The sequence below is a fragment of the Vollenhovia emeryi genome, unplaced genomic scaffold (assembly GCF_000949405.1).
Source record: "Vollenhovia emeryi isolate VEMERY1.0 unplaced genomic scaffold, V.emery_V1.0 DF939172.1, whole genome shotgun sequence".
In the NCBI taxonomy this organism is placed as follows: domain Eukaryota; kingdom Metazoa; phylum Arthropoda; class Insecta; order Hymenoptera; family Formicidae; genus Vollenhovia; species Vollenhovia emeryi.
In genome coordinates this window covers 567,108-583,629 of record NW_011967194.1, presented here as the reverse complement: position 1 = coordinate 583,629, position 16,522 = coordinate 567,108, and the positions used below count along the sequence as shown (strand labels likewise).

The window sequence follows — 16,522 nt, the reverse complement described above, 5'->3', positions numbered from 1 at the left end:
TCTGTATCTTGATGGGTCTCGGAACGCAGCGAAACTTTCTGGAAGCGCGAAATGTTGTTGTCGACGGATTTGACGGATCCGCCCATGATAGGATACGTAAGATGATGAGGCTACAAAGGGTGTAGAGTACGAAAGAGATGGAATTGTAAAGAACGTGTCGCCTGTGGGGGGACAGAGGAGTGATGTTGGATAATTGGATCGCTCTCCTGACAGGGGGAGGACCGCTGGCGCGTCTGCTATCCTCGCGCTATTGCGCACGCGTGGAATTGGTTTCTCCATCTGGGAGTTGGGGCACTGGTGTGTCTGGTGCGTCTGACGTATCCTGACTGGCGGATACAGCGAGATCTGTACGTCAAGGGGTACCAGCGGCTCCGTATTTTCAAGGTGCTCCCACTTTAATAACCTCTCGACGGAGCTGGATTTGGTCGCGCGGTATTCAATATGCTGGCCCTCATCAATCGGATTTTGGACTGGTTCAAGTCCCTCTTCTGGAAGGAAGAGATGGAACTCACTCTCGTCGGTCTGCAGTACAGCGGAAAGACTACCTTCGTGAATGTCATAGCGGTGCGTGAGTCACACGGATCCCCTGTATTTATCTCGCGCGCGTCGCGAGGCCCGCGAGAAAGGATTTCCTCGGCGTATCGCGACGTCTTGGTTAGATACAATAACCCCTTCGAAGTAACTCCGTCGCTGTTAACATACACCGTCTCCATACACGTATACGCCCTTACGTCAAATCATTTTACATATCGACACGTAATCGCGACTGACCGTGATTACCGTGTGCCGAGTTTTTCCATTGTTACTGCTTATTTTTCGTCCCTTCTCTCTCTCTCTCTCTCTCTCTCCCTGTTCTTTTTCTCCGACGAAAGTCGTATTGTTATCATATCGCAAATGTAGTTAAACTTTTAATTACTCCTCCGCATTGTTTCCGTACTCGTAACTTGAATTTTTGTCGCAAACCAATCGCAAGATAAACTTGTGGGAAATGTGTCGTTGCTGCAATGAGAACTGCATTGAAATAAAAAAATTGTAATCCTTGTATTACTAATAATAGAAAGATAACTCTTCTCTTTCGTGCAGTCTGGGCAGTTTAGCGAAGACATGATACCGACTGTAGGCTTTAACATGCGTAAAATCACCAAAGGCAACGTCACTATAAAAGTATGGGACATCGGTGGCCAACCAAGGTTTAGATCCATGTGGGAGAGATACTGTAGAGGCGTAAACGCCATAGTTTACATGGTGGACGCAGCTGATTCGGAGAAGATCGAGGCAAGCCGCAATGAATTGCACAATTTGTTGGATAAACCGCAATTGTCTGGGATACCGGTGCTGGTTCTGGGCAATAAAAGGGATTTACCTCATGCATTGGACGAGAATGGACTGATAGAAAGAATGTAAGTTACCTGTTTAGCTGCGCGTTACATTTTGCAACTTGTACGACCAATATGTGTGTGTTCTAGGAATCTGTCTGCGATTCAGGACCGTGAGATTTGTTGCTACAGTATTTCGTGTAAAGAAAAAGACAATATCGATATTACGTTACAGTGGCTCATAGCGCATTCAAAAGGTGGAGTCCGTTAATACTTTTTAAGTATCCCACTTGTATCGGCGAGTCTTTGATACTGATAACACAGTATTGGGATCAATTGTGAAACGAGCGCATTGAGCAAACTTCGTTCAAAACTGAGTCATTATTGTAGAAAACTACTCGAGCTTTAGCTGATCTAAGTTGGATGGTGCGAATATGCCATGGTAAAATTTAAAAAAAAAATCATGCTTGTATGCCAAGAATATGCTCGTGTGAATTATACCGTAAGGCACTCATTTCCCGCGAGCACGTTAGTGATAAGGAACAATTTTTTATATTTTCGTTTTAGGTAAGTCCAAGAATATATTCCAATACTTGATAACAATTTCATATAATTAGTATCTCTGTATTTTCTATGATTGCCGCTATTGTGTAAAGCTGAAGTAATACCAACATAATCGCAGTTAATTATTGTGATATTATAGTCTAAATGTCGATATTCTGATTTTTTCTTGTACCCTCGAAAGATACCAAACGTTTCGTGTATAAATTATAGAAAATTGTAGCTACGAGATACACACGCGCAAAGATATCACTATTAATTAATATACTATAGTGTATATATGATGTGTGTATGTGTGCGTGCATATATATGTATATGTGTGTGTATATATATGTACATACGTACACACACATACACCTCGAGAAACTTTAATAACAAATAAAAATGACGTATTGCAAATATCGCCTTTGTTTCTTCTTACTTGAAGAAAGTAATAATTCTGAGCTGGGTGCTGTTCTTTTTAAAGAAAAATTACGCGAAGAAAGATAACGGGACAGAAGAGCGAGAGAAAGAGGAAAAAATATCAAATATTATATATTTCGCAAAGATAATAGAAAAAAAAACGATGGAAACGGCACAAAATTCGAGAAACAATTCAGAAAGCATTGCGTAAGAAGTGTAAATTCAGATAGCTAAAAGAATTGATTGCAATAGAATAGATTTTATTTACTCTGTAGCGATACCAGGAAGTTTAAATGCTCGCATATTTTTTTTATTATTTATCCTATAAATTGGTTTCTTTTCATTCTTTTCTATCTATGTATAAAGTTTCATATAATACGCTTACTTTCCCTTAATCCACTTTTCTATATATTATAGTTATTGGCTCAAATTGCTTCTAAGAAAATTAATCAGTATTTTCAAATAACTTTGAACAATTGGCTGCACTTTGTGGTACAATTATAAAATTATGTCACAGAAATGAGCTGTTTTACTATATCGTATATGTTAAATCAATAAAATAATGTTTCGCTATTTATTTCTACCGAATTCAAAATACGTATTAAAAAAAAATCGTTACAATAACAATTTTAAAATAGTGAGCGGGGAAGAGCTTTCCTAAGTTCAAATTGCTGAAATAAAGTTTCAGCTAAATTGAACTGTGCTTACATGATAATGACAATATGATATTTCATCTTCTATCGGTGTTCGTTACAGCCAATTTTTGTTATATTTATTAACATGACTGTACATGACTCACTCTTTTAATAAAGTGGCCACAATAATGTCTATTAAGTTGTCCGCAAAAATTCAGTTACATATTTCAGCAGAAAAGATTATGTTTTCGTTAACGATTTGCGGATACATGTACATGATAAAGATAGAAACGATTATCGTGTCTCTCCTATTTTATAATGCGTATGTTATAATACAGAATCATGGATGGAATGATACGTTTCCATCTTTCAGGGACAGAAAATATCCTCACATACATACAATTACATTATGGTTAAAGTTCAAAAGTCAAATATCATATAGTAGAATATACAGAACTGGACAATTTTATACGAAACATTGTAAAGACAATACGGACAATATTAAGAAAAGAAATCAAATGAATGTGAAAAAAATTGAATAGAATAATATATTCTTTAGAATTTGAAGACAACACTTCTATCAAATTAAAAATACTGCTCTTTCTGTAGAATTTTTCGGGAAATCCCATATACAAAATATCCTGCACGACCGGAAAATATTTCAACAATAGATCTTTTTACCAACTTGAAATACCTTTAAAGTCAACGAGTACTAGTTTTATTCTTCAATTAATTGGAAAATAGATTCAACATTGATAATTTAATACTGATATTCATTATGACAATTAAGAAAAACTCGTGTAATTTTCGCAAAGAAAAAAATCAATTTTAAAACATCTATCTTTCAAATACTTTCCAGTGATATTAACATCCTGCATTGTTACAATCTGTTTCGATATTATGATTCAATTTTAAATTAACTCATTAAAGTCTAATTACAAGTTTGGTTATTGCAGTTTTCGTTTCATTTTTAATTATTTTGAAAATAGATCAGATTTTTGCACAAAGCCTCCAGGCTAAAGTATATTGCTTTGTGGTTATTGGATTATCCAACAAATCAAGACAAGAGAGTTTTACTTGGCAATTACAGAAAACCATGGGCTTTAACGAGTTAATCCTTCAAATTTGTTGAACATCTATTGTAATTTTCTGTTTAATCAGTGTATGTTACATTTGAATGTCCATAAAATACATATATTTGCATCTATATGCATATATAATGTATGTATATATGCATTTGTCATAAGCTATATCTACATATATATGCATACATGCCATTTATTTACATAAAATTCGGAAAGAAGATATACGCATTTTCTCTTCTTTTCTCTTTCTCTGGAAAAAAACAAAACGGTGGAACTTTAAATTCAATTATACGTGTATTCGAATAATACTTTACAGTTACAAGTCTATGTCGTACTTGCATGAAAAGATACTTTTTTTCTTCATATTTCTTATTTAATAATGCTATCATTAATAATATCCAAAATTCACTGATTTTGATCCTTTTATGTTTATTCAACCTACGTCGTGTATCCGCACTTCGTATACATTTACACGAAGGTATTGCCACATAATTAATAAGCAATATTAAGTGGATAATAAACTTTCTATTAATACAATCTCTTTTGTTGCGCGTTATGTCCCGCCGAACAAAACAATGAAAAACTTGTTAATTTATAAATTATTATTATTAATAGGTGTCCAAGTGTAGAATTGACGAAAAATGGTCATACAGTTTCGTGAATTCTGGACTCTCGCGATTCTTCCTCGATAAAAATTTCGAAGAAAGATTAACATTTTTATACCTATTAAAAAAATCGACATCACATTTCGTAAGAAATTACGTTATGTCTCCACTTTTCGCCAATATTGGAACACTTCCTATACTCGATCTTATCGTAATCATTGCACAGAATAATCTTCCTATTTTATACAAGGTGACATGACTCTATATTTAAAATTGGATTTAACAATAGCACATTATGGATTATTCTACTATGACTAGTTTTATGCATCACTAGACTTCATTCAAGATTCGTTATATAAGAAAACTCGCAAAGCATCCGTGCTTAAACCAATTTTGTCATATTATGTGCATAAGAAGTGTTTAAATACTTGTCACAATTATACCTCATCCGACATCTTTCCCCTCATGCATAGCTATGGCATTCCATATCCCATCTTGAAATATATGTGCATATATATATACACATACACGTTATATGTATATATTATATGCTACGTAATCGAATAAAGGAACCTAGATTTTTTCAGTACGCTATTTGGTACAAATATTATTTGAAAGTTCCTATTATAAATGTTTTTCACACGCATACACATCTCTTCGACTCGCATTCACACGCACATACTCATATACGCAGTCTCCCAAATTCTCTGCATATCCTTTCATCTATAGACTCCCTGATAAATTTGGGATGTATCTCTTTAACGAAAATCTCATTACTTTAACATTCAATTTTTAATATTTTTAATAAGAAAAATAAATGCAATTTATAACTTTATATAATTAATATAATTTCATAATAATCCTAAATACATCTTCAGTTTTCAATTTATTAAGTTTATTATTTTACAATATACTTATACATTATGTTATATATATGTACAGTATGTAAATGAATATATACACATATATACATTCATTTACATCCCTGAAGATAGTTTAAGAAAATCCCTGAATATTTTAATTATTTACAGTTCAAGAATAAAAACTTCTTTTTAATTTCAAATTAGTCTAAAGATCTGTAGATGAAAGATAGTACAAGGAAGCTGAGATCATACACATATACATATATGTATTTACAGGATATTTCAAAAGCATTGAGAGTTCTTTTAACGACATATATTTTTTAACTAATTTATAGTAAATTTTTCCTTGGTGCAAAGACTGAATAAAAAAAAAGAAAAAACTTTATAAAAGTTTTTTTAAGGGGCCAAATAAGTAACTATGTTTTTTAGCTAATTCCAGGTAAAAAATATATGTCGATGGAGCTTTTTTAATTTGAAGCTTTGTTACCAAGACATATGACAAAGGCAAAAAATTGGAGAACGATTACGTCTTTTATATATTTTTGATTAAAAAAAATCGATTCCTAACTGATCAAAGAAGCTGTTAACAAAAGAACTTTCAACTGTTTTGAAACATCTTCTATATGCGAAGGAAATTGCATTTTGTTGACTTTAATAATGGGTTATTAAGGAGACTAGTATATCTGGCCTGAATTTTATAATTATTCTAAAGCCACTTTGTTAAAAACTCATTTCTCTCTCTTTCTTTCCCTCTTGTGACACTAAATAATACCTAGTAACCATGCTCCCTTATGTTATCCAAAAAAACTCTACAATATTATTACGTGATTTATGCTCCTTGCAAGATAGCAATTCTAAATTTCTAATAATTTAAAGCACTCAAATCGGATGAGTATAATTTTAATTAATAAATTATCGAGCACTTGCTTTTTTCCGATACAAAACATTCGTATTATTTTAACAAATAAAATATGTTTCAGTGTACAACAGTAGTTGTAATAATTGTACTATTGTAACAAAAATGTATTTATATTACTTTGCAGCTACCACTAATAAAATCTTATAAGATTTATAAATCTTATAAAACCTTTCTACAGGATATTTTATATAAAATGGACAAGTTACGCAGATAAGTGCATTCGATACTTTCGTGTAAAGAAAATTCTATCAGATTTAATGAAAGTCTAGAGTTGTGGTAACATATACAAAACATATGCTATGCATAACCCAAGCTATGTAAATCCAACAAATATAAAAAGAAAAGAAATATATAATATATACGTAGAAATTTAAAGATACTGGATGGACATGTTCACACCGTAACATAAATGTGACAAGTGTTGTAAAGAAAAAGTATACTCTTAAAAAAAAGTGACTATCTCGAATCACCAGATTATTATACTGCTTGCACACTGAAAGCAATCTCATGTACATACACCTTCATTCAATTTACTGAAACTTATTGAGCACACACCACAGAAATAAAATAATTAGAAAGACTTCTTTTGAGGGATTCGCTCAACAAGTTCAGCAATTAATTAAAGCGGCATTAATTGTGTACGCATTTACAGACAGTTACATTTTCGCACGCTAAATCAATAGCTATGTTCTGTATCTTTGTAGATATATAGATATGATTATTTTTTTTTTACTAAAATTTTCGTGTCTCCGACGACGTATTTATCAGAAAAGTTGCGTATATTCAGTGCCCCAAATGATATCACATTCTCAGATGGTTGAGCAGTAAAAGCCTTCTCAATCCTAACAGAAACCAAGGCTATTTGTCATTTTGAACATCAAATCTCACGACTCTCTGCTGGCAACCGTTGCGTCCGGTATGGGCCAATAACGGCGGCATCTATAATTACAGAAAGTTTATATCTATAATCATAGAAGCGGAATTATGTGCGATATCATTAGTTTCAGTTAATTTTACATCGTAGCATGTGAAACTAAGGATGTAATACATGAAATGACCGGCCATAAATTATTTATACAAGTCAGATACATATGTGCAATATATATATATTCACCTAGCATTATTTTCTGCTATGTGAGGTGGCAACGATGTAGGTGGTGGTGGTGGTTGACGAGAAGATTTTGGCGGTCCACTGCTGTTGGAATCACTTTCACTGCTCTCTTCGGATTTTTTACCAGGCTCCCGTAGAAGATGCGAAGGTACTCCCCTGGGAGAAAGTCTCGGCAATACTTCGGATTGCGGTCTCGTTCTGTGTTGCGGTCTTTGGAACTGCAGATTCAGCTGACTAGCGTCTGTCACATATTTTTCACTTTGTCTTCGGCGGCGCAAAGCAGGCGTACATCCGGTTAAATTTTCATCTTCGGCAGAGCTGGCTGAAGTTAAAGGTGACATGATTGGTCTAGCGTCAGATAATGGCATGCGACGGCAATGTGCTGGCGTTTCCGTATGTGCTGTCAATGGTTTACCTCTGACAGCTAAAATTTGCGAGCGTTAGTACGGAGAGAAACTAACATATTAAATTAATTTCACGTATATACACATTCTTATTGTTTTAAATACAAATCACATTTTATAGACTAACGCTATTTCATTTGTCAAAAAATATTTCTTGTATGCAATTCTCTTGGGATATTCAAAATTCGTGTATATTTTATTATCACATATTTTATACAGTTATACGAAATGTAAAGAGTCCTTGCTTTGAGAAATAATCTGTAGTAGCTTCATTCATCATGTGATCGATGTAAAACAAATTTGTCAAGTACAAAGTAGCATTTAAGAAGTAATTTTTCACTACAATTATTTTCATCAGATAAAACTACTTCAAAATATAATAAGAAATTTCTTTATTAAACGTTGGAGTTGTATTAATGTTTTATAAAAACTTTTCTCTAATAGTAACAACGGTAACAGTGCAAATAAGCAATTTTTTAAATTATTAAATAAAACATACAGTAATAAATTAATTAAAACGTTTAAAGCGTAGCTTGTTCAGTTACGTATCTTCAATGATACATCGCTTTCTTTAGGAAAATTTTCAGAACAATGTCCGGCCAAGTTTTATCACAATCCTGCACGTATCATAAATAACTAGCTATAGCCACAAATATTATACACATTATTAAAGAAGTTTCTATATTATATTAGTTTTACTAACTATTCTCTTTTTCCTTAGTTGCGGTCGCGGGCACGGCTAGTTTTTCTATGTCACTTCCAGTTCCCGCCTTGGTATTCGGGGCGTTAGTCTCGGGCGCCGACTCGGATAACGAACACCGTGGACTTTTAACAGGAACCGGTATTTTACTATGAGCAATGTACGTCCTACTAGATGTTTCCTTCTCTTTATTGTCCTTGTTATCACGAAGCGGTACTGCATTTTGTACAGTAGTCGAGGCAGTAGTAACATTAATCGATTCCTTTGGCAAACTCGCGTTCGCAGTCGGTCGATTCTCGGTAGCGTCGTAATATATCGATGGTTCTTCCGGTCCCGGATTAGGACTAGCCGGACTACCTGCCGTGCCGTTCGTCAATTTCTCTGCAAATTCAGATAATGCAAACGTTTACATTACAAGCGTAAAGCAAGTCTTGCAGTTGACTAATCGACCACAGAAACAGATCCATGGGGGGGGAAGGAAAAATACAATTGTTTACACGTACTTTGTAATGGTTCCCTGTCAGCACTAGTTTGCACAATTGTAGCACCACCAGTTGCGTCTACCACTCTAATTTCCAATCTACCCGCTACTGCTTCTTCCTCTTCCTCTCCTCTAGGAGTGCTGAACATTGTATCGGGGGAGAAAGCTACTGCTGGTAGACTAGATTTTCTGACTGGTGCGGTCTGTCTCGGCTCATCGTATCGAGTAGCAATATTCCTCATAACATCGACTTTATACAGCAAATCATCAAATGCCGCTTGCTGAACCTGTTGCCACCGAAATTTAGACACGTCTGTGCAAAAGCAACCAGTGAATGACAAACAATACGATACAAACCAATGGAGCCTCGAGATAATCTCGAACGTGTGGCGCTAAAACCGGAACGCTCCAAGCTCGTGGAAGTGCCCCTTGCAGTTCTGGATATTTCTCGATACCCGCAATGTTTAAACATCTATGCGGCACCGCTAGTCTCGGAGAATCCTCGCTTATTTTCGACAGTGCTGCGGGCACTAAAGACTGCTGTTGACACACATTTGGGGCATTTGATTGAGCTGCGGTGGATTTCGTATCCAATTGCTGCGAGCCCTCGACGACGATACCTGTGGACTGCACGTGTAAACTCGTTTAAATTTCGAACATTGTTGAAGCATTTTCGTAACAAAGTAATATGCTGCGAAACTCGTCTAGTCTCTTTACGACAAGCGAGAATGTTTACCTGTGGCGGTATAGATGGGACATTTATTCCTTTGTGCTCGGGGCTCTGCAAATTTTCGCCCTTCCACTCGTTATCAGTCTCTTCGGAATCGTCAAATTGTGATTTCCATTGCGAGGCCAGAGTCAATCCTCCGCCGCCTTTCGTCACTTGTTGCAAGGCAGACACGTTGTCGTCGTCTATTTGTGCAAATTGCGTAATAGAACAGTCACGTACCGCCGAACGTCCGCTTCTTACTTGTTGACGACTATCTGCTCTCCTTCTGGGTTCTCTTCTCAGAGGTTCTCTCTGTTCGGTTACCTAGAAACATTGAAATATAAAATTTGTGCAATTATCAGCTGTACGCGAGTCTAAATCCAAATGGCGTATTCACCGGGCTTTGATTCCCAACGTATTTAGTATTAGTTACGTCGTAAGAGCAATACGAAGCGTCGACTTCTGTTTGTATACGAGGACTCGGTAATTCCCCGGATGTTCCCTCGGGCGTAGCTATGCGCAAACGGGCGAGAGTGGCGGGCAATGTAGCGCCGCTCGCTGATTTCCTAAGTGGTGCCGTTGCATTTGTTACTGTTTTAAGGCGAGGCACCTCTGATGCGGAACGTGCGGAAGCCATCAATGCGTCTCCTTCGTTATCTACCTGCTTTTCTACTGGAGTAGGAACTTGTGACTCTACTGCCATCGAGACTGCGCGTCGTTTTTTCGGGGATCCTACGCGATGAGAGATGGAGTGAAATAAATTTGTAGAGAGGATAAAACATTGCAAGACGGACTAGCCGCACGCAAACCTTGAGTTGGCAAAGGTGGCATGGTCTGTTGCGCGACTTGTTGATGCGTATTATCCGTCGTTGGTATTGTGGCATTGCAATTTTTATCCCTGCCATGATTGCTGATAGCTGCTGCAAATGGCACTGGAGAACCTTCTAGTCCTCGTTGCCTGTTTCTTCTATATATACTTTCGTAATCCAATTGTGCCTACGGCAAGCAGAGACACAGGTTTATCTCGTATGGACAAAAATGCTTGTATGAGATTTTTCCATTTCTTACATCCAACTCCTTTCGGTTGTCCGGTTCCACGTTCTCTTGATTATTCGTATCCACATTTGTGGTTGGAGGCTGATTGAGGGTAGTAGCTGTAGTAAGAGGAGGTGGTACAGCTACTGTAGGTAACGATCTAGTAGTTGATAAACCTTCATTAGCTATTAATGGCCTTTCCCAATCGTAGGGATCGTTTGGTTTTACACCTCTACGTTTCATACATCGTTCAAACAGACCAGCCAACATACCATAATCCGGTTTATCCGCGTACTCCAAACTCTAGAAAGATATCAATGTTTCATTATTACAAAGACAAAGATATAAGTTGGTCATATCGTAGATTGATACCTGAATGTGTTCTAAAAAGACTCTCAGATCGGATGGGAGATGTTTCAAAAGTAATCGATGATCATATTTTTCTTTCATGAGACCAACCTGCAAAAGATATTACTTGCAAGTGACTGCGTCTTTGTATCTGACGGCAGTGTTGAAATTTCTTGGACCTACTTGTTCTTTATCTTTTATTTTTCGCCATGGCAGTTGTCCATTAACGAATTCGACTAGCATATAAAATAGCGACCATAAATCATCGTGTCGGCCCATCTCTTTATTTTTGTGTGCATTGACTGATGCATATCGGACGGTTCCTCTAAATCCCGCAGCAGCGCGAGGCGGTCGCACCTCTCCCGTACTGGTCGTGAATTGTCGAGCTAGACCGAAATCTAACATATACACTAGCCTGGAGTTGTAAGGGTGGCGGCCAATTGAAAAATTCGACTGTAAAACAAAACGTTAATATTTTTCAGACTATATCGTCGCAGTACGCGAAAGTACTCTCCGCGTAAACAGCCGTGTGCAAGCGTATACTTACAGGTTTAATATCTCTATGCAAAAATCCTACTTGATGAATACTTTCTATAGCTTTTAAAATTTGAAGACCAAGACGCAGTGTGGTAGAAAGTGAAAAAGCTCCTCGCGGTTGCGCCCTGCGCAATTCCGCCAGGTTCTTCCCTTGTAATTGCATTACAACATAATTAAATCGATCGTTACGCCCACAGCCAATAAAACGGCAAACGTGGTCTTTACCTACAACAATTTTTCACAATAAAGCGATAATCCAGGGATAATGTGAAGACTTGATACCAACCCTGTAATTTTTTTAGTACAGCTACTTCCATCTTTAGGACTTGTTTCGGTTGCCGTGCAGACTCGACCTTAAGGGCAACTTGTTCCTTGGTCATTAAATCAAGACCTTCGTAAATTTCACCAAATCCACCGCCACCTATCTTTCTCACCTAAATATCCGAAAGACAAGTAGGTGTTTATATGTTTTTAAAATGTCACATCTGGCCCGCATTGTCAGCAAGTTGCATAAAACAAGTAAGAGCGGCGTTAAAGTTGAGGGAATAAAAGTGACAAGTATGGAGAAGAAGCTTACCACTTTCCAACGCTCTTTGACCACATGGCCGGGCTGCAGCAGATCCTCGCTCGTCATAGTTATATTATTATTTTGATCCGTGCTTTCGTCGCCTACATTCCTCAACGCCGAATCCTCGGGATTCGCGGGCCTGGAAAAGCGCAAGTTGCGAGATTACGTCACAAATACGCGCGGACCGTAACGCAACGTCACCGCGCCGACGAGGTAAGCTGTCAGTGCTAAGCGCGGCTCGAGTACGAATACGATTTTAACCTGAAATGACGTTTGACAAAATTGGTCGATACGCGCCCTGCGCTAGGCAGCCATGATTGCGTGCGGGAGAAAAGTGTCGCTGGTTCAGTTTCTTGTTATTCGCTCCTCAAGCGAACCTCTCCATATCAAGCGATCTTTCGATCGCTCGCACATCAACGGCTCTCTCTCTCTCTCCCTCCCTCCCTCCCTCCTTCCCTTCGGCTTAGCGATCGTTACTTGGTCAGCGTGATTCGACTCGCCGACCAACGGATGTCACGGCAATCAATTGTCGAGCACGCACATTTTCGATTCCCCTTCGCAATCCCGTTCTCGACTGGCGGCGCCGAGTGCGCCGACGGCGACGACGGCGACGAGTCGACCAGTCGACGGGCGAGCATGGTAGCCGACGAGCGCGAGGCGCGACATGAGAGAAGCGGCCTTGCTCGCCGCCTACGGGAAACCAGATATCACGTCGCGGCGGGACGTCGGCTGCGAGAGGGACCGCCGCGCCGCGCGTATCCCAAATTCACTCCCGACCCGATCCAAATATATATACAATAGTACTTAATTTTTACTAACAATGTCGTCTGCTAGAGACGTTACTCTCGTGCGCGACGTACTCTCGGTGGACGACCGTCGCACAACCGCGCGCGCGCGCGCGCACACACACATACACACATATATACACACACACACACACGCGCGCGACTCCCTTCACAATTCCGCGGCCGCCATACTCCTTCCGAGTCGACCGGGCCGCCGTCCGCGCAACCGTCTCGGATTGCCGATCACTCGCTCCGGGCGGCCGGGCCCGGGTGTCTGCGGCTGCCGTGAAACTCGCCGTCAAATGCCAGCGGGACGGCCATCTTTCGATCTCGCGCACCGCACGAGAGTCGTAGTGCGCGAAATCGACGGGAGATAGCGCGAGCTGTACGACGATCGATGCACCCTTCTTCTCTCTCTCTCTACCTCGCTCGCCCGCCCGCCCGCCCGCGCCCACTCGCGCCCGCGCCAGCTCCGCTCTCTCTTCTCTCCCTCTCTCGTTTATTATTGGTTATTATCTCTCATAGATCTCGCGCGTCAAAGCTTCCGCACGGTAAGTAAACGCATCGGCGCGACAACCCCATGGAATTTTATGGCGCACGATGGGAAAGAAGATCGCCGTGGGAGACCCCCGTCGGTCCCACCTGGTGTCCCGCCCGTCCCACCCACCGGTCTAGTCCGAGTCGACTATCGGCCGCGAGATTGACTTAAATCGCTTCGCGAGCGCGCGGCGCGTTCTTCCGCGCGAATTGTTATTTTAGGAAGGCCGAAGAATTTTTTCCGACGAATAGAGCAAAATACGCGCGCATGTAATTTCTAACGGAAGACGCCATTGCCCGTTATCGTTGCGGCAAGAGGGAAAGGTCTCGATTACAGCGGAGGAATTTTTGGGGGAAGGAGAAGATACTCGTCGCGCGCTCCCCAACGATTCGCACTTTCTTTCGTCGAATAAGAAAGCCCGTTCCGACAGTTATATTAAGACGGAAAGGCGCTTATAAAATTTGGACCGCTCGCTCGCGGCTCCCTTTGCTAGAGGGCATAATTTAAGTTTAAACGTCTATTTTTAAACGGCCCCACTCGGCATATAATACACCGGGCAACATCTTCCACCTCGCCAGACAACTTTTCCAACTCGGTTCTTTCTTATTCCAGGAAGCCGGGGAGCCGACGGGCATCCGCGCGTAAATAAAGAACATCTCGAACTCCATCGTTCGCCACCATTTGCCAGCTGACTCGGATCACGTTTGGATAGAACATTCCATAGATCCGCGCAATTTGCGCCGCTCACCAATGGCACGATGGTGCACGACTTAAGGACGCGGCGATTATTTCGATTCAGACCGTCTCGCGGACGCGATACAAATCGCAGAGGCCCCGGCCACTAAAATAGACGGTAATTATACCGTTATATAATTACGCAAAGTTATTGTCGCCTCTCGATTATGTATGCCTGCGCTTCGTATCGGTGACGCTCAATTTGCCAAACCGTTTCAATGTTCAACTATATACATCTAGATTGAACAATTAGCGCGAACGCTTTCGCCAAGTCAATCAAAAAGCATGAAAAGAAGCTTCTCGATAAAATTATTCGAGTCTCTCTCTCTCTCTCTCTCTCTCCTACTCTCGGGAGAATCGAGAGGAGAGGTGAAAGGTGATTTTTATTTTTCGATACGATCTAGCAGCTTCTAGAAATAGCCGGGCGTGATTTTACAAAAGAAATCCGTCTCGCAAATTCTCCCAAGCTGCGTTGTAGCAGCTCGGGAGAGAATTTTGTGTTATTCTCTCTCTATTAATAAGAGAAGCGTCTAATCCAGATATCTCAGTTATGATTTCGGGAAGTATTCCAAATCGGTTAAGTTTAACGCTCTGGCAAAGGCCTGTAATTCACTTGCCCGGCACGTATGCGCTTCGAAAATAATATACGCTCGCGCAGGCATACGTAGCCATGCGTGTCGGTTACCCTAAAAGCATCGTCCGCGAAGAGCAAAGTAGAGTTGGATCAAGATGACTTGGCGCGTTGGACTTGCCGCGCGTTAATTAGTCGGAGGAGTGCATATTCGTATACGTACCATTTCATGATCCTGACGAAAAGAACCGGATCGGATCGACGCGGGACGCAGGAAGAAGGCGCAACGATAAGCGCCGATTCGGAGGAATCGCGCACGTGTTCGACCGGCGCGGCAGCGAAGATTCACCTCGACTTGTGGGACGACGACGACGACCGAGCCGGACTCGAGTCATAATAACAGCGCTCCGCTCCTTGGCTGCGACGTGATGATGACTCGGTGGCGCGACCGCGAAATCGTCCCCTTCAGCCCCTGCTTCTCCTCGGTTGTCTTCTCGGTTCTCTCGGTTCTCTCGGCCGTCCGACAACCCCCCTCTCGAGCAGCGAGTCTCCGTCGCGTTTCCCGCCGCTTTTGTGCTCCACAGTCACGTTGGCTGGACCGCACGCGCGCGACCAATTTCTTTGTGACGATTCGTACAAACGCGGCTGGTCCAAGGACTCTGTCATGTAAAAAAAGCCGCGCGAACGTAGTGAACGATATCGATAGTCGTCGGTAATCGTGTACGGAATAGAGCCCCGAGGCAGGGCCAATTTCTTCCGACCCAAGGAGAAGTGAAAAGTCATATTGACCAGAATATGACATGAAATTGACGTCATCTTGACTTTTCATCTCGCCAAAGTCGAGTCGCCTCGTTTGTCTCGGTGATCGTTGATATATTTATTGTTCTCGCGGTTCCCTAGTAGTGCAGCACATTGGCCGATATTTAACAACGTAACAGCAATGTTAGACCAATGTTTGGCTAAATCCCAGCGAGAAATGATTCGTCGATCGACGTCGAATCGACATCGACACCGTCGAATTGACGTCGATTCGACATCATTTCGACGTCGATCGACGAATCATTTCTTACTGGGATAAGGGAAGGCGTCCATCTTGCAATATTGGGAATACCAGATTTACATTATTTCCCAATATTGCGCCAATATATTGTGCTACTAGGGTACTTTCATATAACGCGGTGTGAGTCTTGTTTAAAAGCAAATCTCTTTGCGTGTCTTAAAATGGTTGTTACTCGTTCAAAATAGAATGATAAGCGAGCCTCCAAAAATAAGATTTCGGTACTCTATCTCCATTCGCTGTACAGCCGAAACTTTGTAGCAATTACCGTCGGTAACATCGCCGTTTGCTAAATGATGGGGCAACAAAATACAAAATTAACAATTTACAATTGTTATTGTCGCGCCACTGAAAACGGAATTGTCACTCGGACTTTTCGAAAGTGAGCTTTGTGACGTCAGTGAGACGAGCGGGTTTAATAATATCTGTTTATTATTAATGTTGCATTATTATTACTTTTATACATATTTGATATTGGCCATCAACAAATATGTTACAATTTTTATTTCCCCGCCCCTAGTGTTTTTTTATTCGTTTGTCCAAAAACTAACGCGATA

General features: G+C 40.3%; 3 protein-coding genes across 24 annotated transcripts in view; 2 read left to right on the top strand and 1 right to left on the bottom strand.

Annotated features, from left to right (window-relative positions):
• Positions 1-157: 157 nt before the first annotated feature.
• LOC105563708 (ADP-ribosylation factor-like protein 8B-A) lies at positions 158-2,025 on the top strand. The gene is made up of 3 exons (XM_012015542.1): positions 158-564; positions 1,084-1,400; positions 1,467-2,025. Exons 1-3 carry the CDS (start codon positions 442-444, stop codon positions 1,585-1,587), a joined length of 561 nt encoding a protein of 186 aa, XP_011870932.1. The 5' UTR covers positions 158-441; the 3' UTR covers positions 1,588-2,025.
• A 4,803-nt stretch (positions 2,026-6,828) lies between these two features.
• LOC105563703 lies at positions 6,829-15,334 on the bottom strand. 4 transcript variants are annotated; one of them, XM_012015517.1, is made up of 15 exons: positions 15,132-15,334; positions 12,289-12,418; positions 11,998-12,145; positions 11,722-11,936; positions 11,358-11,627; positions 11,199-11,285; positions 10,860-11,129; positions 10,601-10,787; positions 10,189-10,523; positions 9,819-10,115; positions 9,440-9,709; positions 9,105-9,369; positions 8,605-8,982; positions 7,501-7,921; positions 6,829-7,325 (listed from the first exon to the last, which is right to left on the bottom strand). In XM_012015517.1, the coding sequence occupies exons 1-15, from the start codon at positions 15,137-15,139 to the stop codon at positions 7,271-7,273; spliced, it is 3,336 nt and encodes a 1,111-aa protein (XP_011870907.1). In that variant the 5' UTR covers positions 15,140-15,334; the 3' UTR covers positions 6,829-7,270. The 4 variants fall into 4 exon arrangements, with proteins under 4 accessions (XP_011870907.1, XP_011870910.1, XP_011870908.1 ...); XM_012015520.1 differs by having other exon boundaries at positions 7,501-7,819; positions 15,132-15,333; XM_012015518.1 differs by lacking the exon at positions 15,132-15,334 and adding an exon at positions 13,099-13,305.
• The window catches only part of LOC105563704, a 29,484-nt gene continuing 26,503 nt past the window's right edge, over positions 13,542-16,522 (top strand). For 7 of the 19 annotated variants that reach the window (XM_012015531.1, XM_012015530.1, XM_012015529.1 and 4 more), the window contains exon 1: positions 15,490-15,769. The gene's annotated coding sequence lies outside the window, so the exon portion shown is untranslated. Of the gene's footprint in view, positions 13,616-14,214; positions 14,456-15,467; positions 15,770-15,833; positions 15,851-16,196; positions 16,348-16,522 lie in introns of those variants that run through there. The other 12 variants (XR_001009059.1, XR_001009062.1, XR_001009063.1 and 9 more) reach the window with 7 other exon arrangements.